Source organism: Epinephelus moara, chromosome 5 (assembly GCF_006386435.1).
Source record: "Epinephelus moara isolate mb chromosome 5, YSFRI_EMoa_1.0, whole genome shotgun sequence".
Taxonomy (NCBI): domain Eukaryota; kingdom Metazoa; phylum Chordata; class Actinopteri; order Perciformes; family Serranidae; genus Epinephelus; species Epinephelus moara.
Window position 1 is genome coordinate 6,365,586 of NC_065510.1, and position 11,546 is coordinate 6,377,131.

At 40.8% G+C, this 11,546-nt stretch overlaps 1 protein-coding gene across 1 annotated transcript; it reads right to left on the minus strand.

The window, feature by feature from the left end:
* Positions 1-328: 328 nt before the first annotated feature.
* LOC126390625 (uncharacterized) lies at positions 329-3,328 on the minus strand. Its single transcript, XM_050045016.1, has 4 exons — positions 3,178-3,328; positions 2,409-2,567; positions 2,181-2,273; positions 329-1,463 (listed from the first exon to the last, which is right to left on the minus strand). Exons 1-4 carry the CDS (start codon positions 3,319-3,321, stop codon positions 1,143-1,145), a joined length of 717 nt encoding a protein of 238 aa, XP_049900973.1. The 5' UTR covers positions 3,322-3,328; the 3' UTR covers positions 329-1,142.
* Between the last annotated feature and the right edge of the window lie 8,218 nt (positions 3,329-11,546).

Genomic DNA, 11,546 nt, shown 5'->3' on the forward strand with positions numbered 1-11,546 from the left:
AGTATAGTTAAGTCAAAATCATTAGTTAGGTTGACTATAAAATGTCAATTTTGACTACTTAAACTTGTGAGTTATGTTAATTAAGCAGTACTCGTAAAAATAAGTTATCCTTACAAGTTTAAGCGTTCACATTACTAGCAAAATATCAGGAAACCGATTGCCTTGATATGTTCAAGTAAGCTGAACCAAAAGTGATAAGTTATTGAAACGAAGAGACAACAGACAACAGTTTGAATGGAAAACAAAGTTTAATAATTAAACTTTTTTTGTTCTGAACACAAATACATGGAGAAATAGGGTCCAGGCTGAAAACTACTTAAGTTTACCTTAAATACAGGGGTTCTCAAGTGTGGTTACATACTTTGTAAGTAATATAAACACTAACCTTTTTTTTTTTTAAAAAACTTTGTATGTAATATAAAGACTAACTTTTCCATAGACTTTTTCAGAAAAAAGTGACACGTGACTTTTTTCTAGGGCGGCCTTCAATCTAATATTGAGTCCCTAAAACGGCCCTCAGTCATTAAAACTTAGAGAATCCCTGCTTAAATATCTCTGTTGACTATGGTGTGAAACAAACTATAGATAAACTCAATTGTCAATTACAGGGCCTAACATTTATCCTAACATCAATAAAGTGAACAGCAAATATAGCTCAACTCTGTTTCCAATCCACCTATTGCATGACTGCAAAATAAGATCACTATTTCAACTGAATGTGCAACTGTAATCCTGATGTTTAAGACAGCTCCCGCTGAAACCTGCTCAGAGCTTTCTGATTTAAATTCTTAGTGGATGAGTTTAGCACTGCACTAGAGATTGACTTTCAACAGATACTAAGTCAACAGATATATCTTTCAACAGATATCAAGTCTGAGATAACTGGCTAAAGAACCTGATGTTGGTAATCAATATCACCACAATCATGTCAGCATTAACACAAAAGGAAAAAGAAAAGCTAAAAGGAAAGTAGGTGTTCATGTTTCTCCTCATGAACATAAAACCATTTAGTAGTCTGAAAGTGTGATGAGGCTCCCTCCCACAAAAAAGGATCAAACAAAAAAGAAAATCACTTTTCCAATAAGGGTAAAGGTATCAACGTGACCCATGTCACGTCACATTCACATCGTGAACACGTTCACTCATTGCATCAGAAGATTTTTGAGTGATTGTATTTTTGGTTTTAGGGATTTATGTCCAAGTGAGAGAAGCACCCTTTGGATGAAGTCAAAGGTGTACTTCAGTTGTTGAGGGTACTCCAAATTCAGAGCGTAAGTAAGTCCAAAGAGCAAGCACATGGCATGTGGAAGATTTCCAAGGTCATCCATGACAATTCTTCCTTCCAAAATGATTGCAGTACCTGAAGACTCAAGGTGGAGTGAGTCAGGGGAGGCCTGTCTGTCCTCAGGAATGATGGTCAGGATCCCAATGGGGGTGTGAGACATGTCTGGGTCTTCGCAGTCCTAACAACAATAGCAGCAATAACGCCAAAATTACATATCAGATGTCACCTTGAATTTATATGGCAGAAAACACAAAACAGCCACTAAAAGTACAATGTAACACTTCTTCATCACTGCGGCTTCTGGGCAATGTACTCGCTACTACCACAGGAGGCTGATGAGTAAACTTCCAGTGTAGTACAGGAATGTGAAACTCCTACAGTTTGCAGCTGTCACACCTATGGCAGTCCACTCATCAGCCTCCTGTGACAGTATAGCGAGTGCACTTCCCAAGAGCATCAGCGATAAATAAGTGTTGATGTTGTTGCAAGGGAAAGTTCATAACATTTTTGTGTTTAACTACGTGTTGCACTTTATACGGTCATAAGAGATATCAGTAGAACCCCTCTACTTAAAATCAGCTAAGTGAAAGTACTTAAAATCAGCTAAGTGAAATTAATTGTACTTTTTTTGTTCTTGAAGACATTTGGGTTTCACATGGGGTGACGCTAGGGAACTGCGACTGAATCCTTTTGAAAGACAGCAGATACCACTAAAAGTGTTCTGATTGGGGATAGGTCATCAGTGCATCACGTAAGAAGTACAGTAGCACTGATTCAGGCTGAGTGGAAGAAAAGTAACTAAAACTAAAGCTATCAAAGTAACATAAGGAGCAGGATTAAATAGAGTGGACATCCTGTGGTGTGGAATTAAAAAATAGTAATAAAGACGACTTACAAAGCATGTCTTGAAGAAGTCTGTGTTCTCATCTCCAAGGATCACAGGAAGGCCACGGAGGACTGCCGTTCGCTTCGCAGTAATATCTGTACTCTGAAAAATCATGTCAAACACACATCACTCCTGTGTTAAAGGACAATCAATTAATAGCTCTGCACACACAATGGGGTTGCGTATTTTGTTCCCCACATGGTGAAAAATTAATTACTTTGTATCTGAGAAACTTACCTCTGGTCTGACTTGTTGCAGATACTTCTGAAGTTTCTGGCCAACACTTCCCCCCTTGCTCTTGAAAATCTCAAAGAAGCGAGGAGTGTATTTGTCAAGTTCTTTGAAGAATTCTGTATTCAGGTTTTTGCTTGACAAGCGACAGAACTCTGCCAGAATCTAAAGGAAAAGTATGACAAATTAATATTTAAGATATAGTGATATTGGACCTACATTAAAGAATAACAAAACACTAGAAATCTGTATCTAATCTTTGGAGGCCAGTGCAATGCTGTTTCTGCCCAGTGTGATTAAGTGTTTTGTTAATATTTGATGAGACACTTTGGAACTAGGATTTACAATGATCATGAAGTCCCCCTCCACTCAAAAATGTTTTTCTTATTGTTCCTAAAGTTGAATGTTTGAGCTTCACTGTGCAGAGTTTGGCAATGAAAGGCGGTTTTCACATTCATCTGCAGAAAATATTGGGATTTCAATGAGGAGTAGATATAATTTTAAGGATTTTATCAAAATAATAAATAATAAAATAATAATAAAAAATAAAAAAAGAATAAAATTTGAGGAAAAAACTGACAAATTATTATTCAAAGTAGGGATTTTATATACACCTTAAAACATGTTTGGAGGGGATCTTTAAAATCTTAGGACTACTTTTCACTAGCAGGACGCTGAAGCTAATTCTGTAAGTTAATAAAAGATGTGACAAATAATGAATTACATGAGAACTAAAAAACTTAATGCATAAAAGACAGGAAGAGTTTTAAATTACCTGACCCTCTGTAAAGAGTGCTGGCCACCTTTCCATTGTGTCTTTCACTGGAGGCTCCAAGTTCACCAACTCTCGTCTTCTCAAGGCAAAAGTAGAGTCCATGTTTTTGGTTATCAGAGCAGCAGTTGGATGCCGTTTCCTCATCTCCTCTACAAGTTCCTTTCGTTTGGACTCTATACTGGTCTCATCTTCACCATCAGGGAAATTGGGTAGAAAATGGATTTCAAACCGTTTGGGTCTTTTGATGCTTGTGTGAGGAGCTTGGCCTTTTCTTTTCCTTTCGTTTACGGCCACATCTGTACATCCAGCTCGACGCAGTTTGGTCCGGTAGTTGCCCATTTTGAACTTAATACTATTTTTCCATCCGTTACATCCATTGGCAGAGCCTGGTTCAATGAGGCATGGATGTTTTTGAATCAGTGCAGTTGCAACATCATTGAATTCTTGATCGCTGGGATATGCCTTGAAGCTGTAAATTGCCTCAGCAAGTTTTTCAAGTATCTCGTGCTTCATGTCCCTGGGTACTTGTAGATATGTCTTGTCTCTCATATACAGAAGATTTCCCTGGCGTAATCTGTACTCGATGTCCACAGGAAAATAAGGAATTTCAAAAGTGTCTGGCCATGGAGACCGAGTAAGAGATGACCGACTTTCAGGGGAGGAAAAAGAGAGGATCTCTGTGTCATCTGTGCTGGCTGTGCTTGGTGTGGGGGTTGGAACCAGAGCGATTATCTTTAGGGTGGGTTTGTCGGGCAGGTCAGTAATGTCAGTGAGGTTGACGAGGGCATTATTGAAATCAGGATCTTCATACTGGAGGGAGAATTTATACTGAAGCCCCAGCTTCTCCTCAAGCTGTTCAACAAGTGAGTCAAGTGTGTGTGGTTTCCCAGAGAGTGTAATTTTCCTGATGTCATTGTCATGGACAATTATCCTTAGTGTAGTCCTCATCTCCATTGTTGGTTGTGATTCTACAGAGGATTTAAAAAAATACAATAAAAAAATCAGTTAAGTTCCTTCATGACACTTGACATCAAAATCTTCAGCATACAATCAGCACAAAATATAGTGTCTAAGGGTAACAAACGTTCTGCCCCTGATTCTGTAGGCTGCCAGAGGAAACGGGTCATTCAGATCAGAGAGCATGTTGACTGACATTGATGACGCATGACTGCATAGCTCATAAGAACGCAGATGCTCATTATACCATGATGTCATATGTTTGCACAGAAACAAAACATCACTGTTAATGACAAGGATGTTGTGAATTTGCCTAAAATCAGGTAGGCATGAACAAGCACCAGCAGTCACAATCATATCTGGACTGTATTTGATGCCATCAACGCTCACAGATGATGCTACAAGGACAGTGTTCTGAGATGCATACCTCTGTTTCAACAAGTTCTGAATATTCTCAGGTAAAGATGAAACCAAAGAAAGTGACACCTTGTCCATTTGGATGGATGGCTTGAAAAATGAGGAGGAGTCCACATGGTATGCCATCATTCTTTGATGCCGGACAGCCAGAGTTTGTGGGACGTTTTTGAAGTTTTTTGTGTTGCGAATGACTTGTTTGAAGAATTTATGCTTTCCTTCAAAGCGCATTGTCCACATATCTCTGAGTGGCCCATACATCCTCATCAACTGTGGATAATGTTCCACAAAGTGGTGCTTTGGGCGCAATGTGAAGTGAGGAAATACTGTTAAAAGTAAACCTCTGTGCTCTGAGATCTTTGCATCAAGGAAATCAAGAGAATCTTCTGTTTGTCTAAATGATGCTGACAGTTCTAAGATGTCCTTCAAAAGCATTAAAATTTCCCATGTTGGATCATTCTCTGGGACATCAAAACCAATCATGAGTGGGAGAAGTCTTGTGAGTGCCCAGTTTTCGTGGCCGTTACCGCCAATCGTACCTCTAGAGGCAAATGTGGCAGGGATAATCTGAGGCTGATCAGTTCTGTCTGTGAATTTGTAAGGAAAATGTTTGATGACTTTGTTCAAGGACTCAAGGGTGATGTACTTTTTGGAGATCAAGTCATTAATGCACAGAGACATCTCAACAGGGATGATACCTTCCAAGAGGTCATGCATTATGTCAGGTGGAAACCCACTGACAGTGTGGAAATGTTCCAAATTGTCGCTTAAAACACAAGGACCTTTCACACCATACTCTTTCAACATATTTGGATTCTCTAAAACTTCAGAAACCTGCCTGTCATGATCCTGGCTGGTTCTGCACTCAAATGCTCCTGATCGGACCTCTCTTTGCTGGATGTCACTCCTCTTTACCATGCAAAATCGACAGGGGTGCTGCACTGTGAAACTCTCCTGGAAACCAGCAAAAGAATGAGCACCTAGGTTATCAGCTGACACATAGAGCACAGTTCCTTTCACACACTCGCCTAACTGCTCAACATAGACACCGTGTTTTTCAAGAGTGACCAGGTCTTGAAGAAATGGGTGAAGGACAGCTGCATAGCCATGTTGTTTGATTGCACTTGCTTTGCATAATATTGCTAGCTGGATAGAGTGAAGACAAGAGCGATGTTTTGAGGGAAGATTGGCAAGAACCCAATAAATACCACACAGTTTGTGTTTCTTTTTGGAAGTGCCCAGAGGATTGGCTATCTCAAACTCATCAATGTAAAGGCCAAGCACAATCCTTAAGGTCTCAGTCTTAAAAAAATCATTCCCGCGATAGTGAGTGCCATCTCTGTAAGTGTTGTATCCATCAACGGTGCACTCATGTGTTAGAATTTTATCTAGAACATCAGCTCTGTTTAATAGTTTTTGTAACATTTTCAGAATTGGCACATAAGAGAGTGATTGTAAGTCTTTTTCGAGCTTGTATTCAACTGGCATGACCGTAGGAAATTCCCTCTGAAAATATGATGCTCTTTTACTGGCTGTGGAGAGTGACTGGCCAGCATCAGTCATTTTCAAAAACAAGTTATTCTCTTTGACAGCATTCACAATCTTTCTCACGACTGAATCGTCACTGACACCATGTTCATTGAGAATTTGCTGAATGGCATTACGCAAAAGGGGCTCTGAGAGAAGAACAAGCTGATTTAGTTGTTGAATTACCTCCTGTACTGCCATGTCAGATAAATGCAAGACTGCCTGCAGTTTAAGAAAGAGTGAGGCTAAATTATGCTCAAGTTGATGCTGTAAATGATCCAAATTTTCGATTTGAGCTTCTGCCTCAATTTTGTCTTGGTCTGTAGGATCACTAGAAAAATCCTCAACTTCTTGCACATCTTGTGACACGCCTGGATCTGAATCAGGAGGTGTGCTGCGCATGGCAATGTCAGGTTTCAACCGCTTCTGACTGGGAAGCCGATGGTCTTTGCATTTATGAGCATTAAATGTTGAGTAGACATTGCTCTCAAAAATGCAGTTTTCATATGGACACTTCACAGTTTCCTTATTTTTAAGATGTTGGCGCAAATGGGAAAAAAAAATGAGTTCTGTGCAGGGTTCTTCAAAAGTGCAAAGAGGACAATTGAATATCACAGGGATTTCATCAGCTCCACTCGTCTGCCCATCATGTACTTCATAGGAGTGATTTCTTGTTAAATGCACTTTGAGGGCATTAAATGACTTAAATGAACACAGACAATCTGTGTGGAGGCATGGAATTGGAGTAGTTCTTGTGTAGCTTCCATGTTTTAAGCGGTAGTGCTTGAATAGTTGAGCCCTCTTTTCAGAAGAAAACAAGCAGTACTTACACTTCCAATGCATAGCTGGGTGTCTGTCTTCAGAATATAGGGCATAAATTAGGGCTGTACAGAATATCATTTTCTGGGCTCAATTTCCCATGATGCTTTTGCTTCCTATTTTGGATGACGATAGGTCACGTGGGCCACAGCTGATAACAGTAGCCAATCCCATCAGCTGTGTGCTATCAGCTGTGTGCACAGGTAAACAGAGTTGGCTGAAGCATGACACTCGCCTGGATTACTATTTTTTGAATGAAAAAGTTTCCAAACAGACGAATAAGAGGATTGATGACTGATGAGATCTTGAATTTCTAAAGAGTGACACTTTCATCCTGTCCCGGATGGATTTATGGATATTCTCACGTGCATCATGCGTGGTAAGTGTGTCTGCGACTTCTCAGTTAGTAGTTATTACTTTACTGTCACTGACTGGTTGATAAGCGTGAAACATACGTGCTACATATGCGACCAGTATAAAAAGGGACAACAGTAAACTTAAAACATCCCCGCCATGTTAAAGAAAGGGGCCATGGACAACGACAAACTCATTTTTTTTGTTTAATTAAAGTGTAACTGTTGCCAAAATGCAACCTTGGCTTATTTTGTGAATGAACACGAGTCAAACCTTTGTGTAAAAGTATAATTACGACGAAAAAGCCACTTTTCACCGTAGATTCACCGTAGTTTCGTTTCTGGGTCAAACTCATTTACAATGGAGGTGCACGGGGCAACTTTTCGGTAGCATCAAAATCGCTATTTTTAAAACACTAAGAAGACTCGACACAACATGAAACTTTGCTTGTAGCATCACCAGGGTCTCTACACATGAACACGAGCATTGAGAACATCGTTTGTGTACATAAAGTTTGCTAAAAAGCAGTAGCAGTCCTGCCAGTCGAGACGCATCTCGACTGGCAGGACTGCTACTGCTAACGTGAGTTGTTCAAAGACCTTATTGACCCAGAAACGAAACTACAGTGACTCTACGGTGAAAAGTGGCTTTTTGGTCGTAATTATGCTTTTACACAAAGGTTTGACTCGTGTTCATTCACAAAATAACCCGAGGTTGCATTTTGGCAACAGTTACACTTTAAGAGCTGAGGAATGAATTACATGCTTGCCGAGTTGAAGAGTGTCCCTAAAAGATCAGCACAGTTGCTTTTTCAACCGTTAATAAGCACGCTGTGTTTGCTGAAACTCCAGTTATCCCCAAATGTTATATCCTTACAGAGTTTTACATCGAGTAACGTAACCCAGGCATGGCTAAATCATTAAACATAAAGTTAACCTTCAAACCTGGACTTACGGATAAATTATATGGCAAAGATAACGACTATAAGTTTGCTGCACAGAAAACCAGTGAAACTTACTGTGACACTACCTGCAGCAACCGCCTTGTTGTTGACGGTTTAGCGCTTCATTCAAAGCACGTCGTCAGTGGGCAACTGCGCATGTGTGTTCAACGAGAGCTGCCAAATGATGCCAAGTTTCTGCTGGTTATGCAGATGCTTCTTGCTCACTCATACCTCTAAGTACAGGTTACTTGCAGCTGATGAGTTTGATTACTTGCCTCAGTAGAAAGTTGTCTTTACTAAGTTTAAGTGAGGGTAGTCAACAGAGTGAGCTGGAATGAGTTAAGGTCACTTTTTTTTTTAAGTAAGATGTACAATTACATTTTACAGTGCACAAACCACCAACTTTGATACATTTTAAGGTATGCTGTTGCCATGTTTCTTTTCCTTAACCTAACCTATGTAACTTTACTTTCCTAAACCTGACCTACATAACTCAAATTAAATACATAATGTGACGATGCCATTCTCGCTGTATGTGCATTTTTGTGAGATATCATATGAACCATTGTATAATGATTCATTGATTTGGTGCTGCATGGCTGCATCCATTGTAATACGGACACTGGTCTGAAGGTGAAGCTCTAGATTTACTGGTCAATCCACCCAACCATCACCTTTGGCCATGAGCTATGGGTTTAACAATGAGATAACTGATAGAATCAGCTGAACTTGGTTTCCTTGCCAAGGTATCTGCAGTCAGCCTTAAACTTAATTTATACTTCTGCAGAGGAACTTGCGCAGAGCTTCCACCGAACCATTGAGATGATTTTCAGGGCTCACAGAGAGCAGCAAAGAAGCACTGGGCGCCTCCTAAAAAATGTGACTATGTGCCAGGCACTGCAGAGGTCCCAGAAGTTAAATTTGACATCAGAGCCATGAGGTGGGATTTATGGACAGTTTTTGTGTAAAATTATATGCTACACACAATCCACCACAGTACTATAGATGCCTGGCGCTTGTGAAAAGGTGCCTGTACCAGCCTGCACAGATCGCATAGGTGTACAGCCACTGAAGTATGAATTATGCATTAGAGAAAGGGTGAGGAGCTCGCACATCCGGAGGGAACTTAAGAGTCAGTTGAGGTGGTGCAGGCATCTTATCCGGATGCTTGTTGGATAACTCCCTGTGAAGGTATTCCCAGCACGTTGAACTTGGAGGAAAACCTGGGGCAGACCCAGGGTAGGTGGGAGCAATCACATATATATCCCATGCAGGAAAATGGAGGGATGGACATTGCGCATCACAACGAAATGTAGAGCGAAGTTAATCATTGTCTTTAACCAATGGTCCAGTGCCTTGCTCAGAAGTAACTGTTACTCTGTCATGTCATGAGATTCTTTGATTACAGACCCACCCCTCTACAATATGGGATTATTTCACTACAAGATTTATAAGGCCAAAACATGCAGGTAGCGAATGTCACACGTCAAAAAATACACCCCGCACCGGCGGTGGCAAGACACACATCAGCGCTCCTGGACACGCCACACATACCACCACTGTCCTATTTCCAGCCTCACTGCCCCTGGAATTAATTAACTTCCCCCACTCACTTTCTGCTTGTACACACCAGCACCCGTAGCAGCTCTTTTTCTCTGCTCCTATGGCAGCTTGACTCCTCTGCTCACCATGGATACAACGAGAACTCTGTTGCTGTCTCGTGTGTGACAAAGAATGCATCAGGAGAGACTTGTTATCGTGGTCAAAAAATATCCTGAGCTAAACAACCCACAATCCTGTCATTAAAAAGACAATGGCCCAAAATATATTGCCTGGTGAGTCATAGCTCTGGATATCAGCTCTTCAGGTGAGAAATCAAATTTAATTAGGGGGTGTCCACACATGATTTTAAGTGAATTCATAGGTGGAGGAAAAGTAAAAGTAGGAATAACTTTGCATGGTCATCTGTTGACGAGCTGCAGCCCGTTGCGTCCAGTGTGTGCCAGGGACACCATGGTAGCGCTGGTGTGGTTGCAGCTACAGAATCTGACCCAGACTTGTCACTACTGATGGGCCATGGCAATATAATTCATCTGGAATGATCTTGAAATTGACAGCTGAATGTGTTGAATTGGCTGCAGAGAGTCAGTCCCTATAGTTCCCAGCCATCTCTCAGTGTCAGTAAAATATCTAACAGGCAAATGCTGCCTCAGACTTTATCCCCTCTCTCTCTAATTAGGCTGTAATTATGAAATGCAGTAGCGATAATTAAAAGTGTCAACTCATTTTTCTAATATGAATACAGTCACTATTCCAGACTTGATGAGTGACACTCTTTTTGAGCCTTCTTTGAATGCGATGACTGGAAATACTCCAAATGCTCGTTGATGGCGCTGCTAAAAGCATACAGCTTCTGAGAGGTCTGACCTTTGGATCTGTGGTTGTGAGCAACAACAAATACACACAAGCAGCATCATAGTGTGTGAGTACACTCATACATCTAGACTGCCAGAAGATGATTTATGGCCTGGGGCTGCCTGCTGTAAAATATGTAGCAAATTTCACTGAAAGCAGTGCGTTGGCCCAGCACCCAAACACCAGTTCTGTGTGGATGGGAGAACAGTGTAATGAGGAGTGAAAGCTGATAAGAAGGTGCAATATTGGAGAGTGCTTTTTTTTTAAGTGAAAGGGGGATTGGGGAAGAAATGGAAATATGACAGATTATCAGGAAAATAAATAAATAAATAATTTTAAGGACATTTTATTTACTGCTCAGTTTGAGCTGCCACATCTTCACAAGCACAGTCTTCTTCTCTTTGCCTTGCTCAAAGGCATCACAACCATTTTGGGTGGAGAACTTGTTCCACAGGTCCATGTACCCAAATGGAAAACAAAACAAAAAAACAAAGGTAATGGCCAATGGTTTTGATCAAAAAATTTATCATATGAGCATTTTCTGATCCACTACCTCCACTCAGTTGTGGGGTAAATAGTTCAGTTTGCTGTTTGAAACCTGGCCTATTCAGATCCGCGGACCATTCCAAAGAACATGACTTTTCTAGGATGTCTAGATCTATGATTACTGTAATCTGACTACGTCCAACTGCACATCCCGACTTGATTTAATGTCTATCAGCCAATAACAGTTGTCCACATCATCTTAAGTGGACTGAGGTAGACAATCAGACATCTCCGCCTTCTGATAGTCTGGGGACACTCCTTTCTAAAGTGTGTTTAACACACCGGCGAAAACGGCCGGCAACAAAGCAACGCCTCTTGCATTTTTGAAAAGGACACGCCTTCCCGGAAATGTGCGCTCCCCCTTTTCTCGTCTGCAAGGAAACAAACACACAGA

Excerpts from the sequence above, each read along its gene's own strand:
- LOC126390625 (XM_050045016.1), bottom strand. The coding sequence starts at position 3,321 with ATGAGGAAACGGCATCCAACTGCTGCTCTGATAACCAAAAACATGGAC. Across the intron at positions 2,568-3,177 it reads CACTCTTTACAGAGGGTCAG|ATTCTGGCAGAGTTCTGTCG; the intron begins GTAATTTAAAAC and ends CTTTTCCTTTAG. Across the intron at positions 1,464-2,180 it reads ACTTCTTCAAGACATGCTTT|GACTGCGAAGACCCAGACAT; the intron begins GTAAGTCGTCTT and ends TATTGTTGTTAG.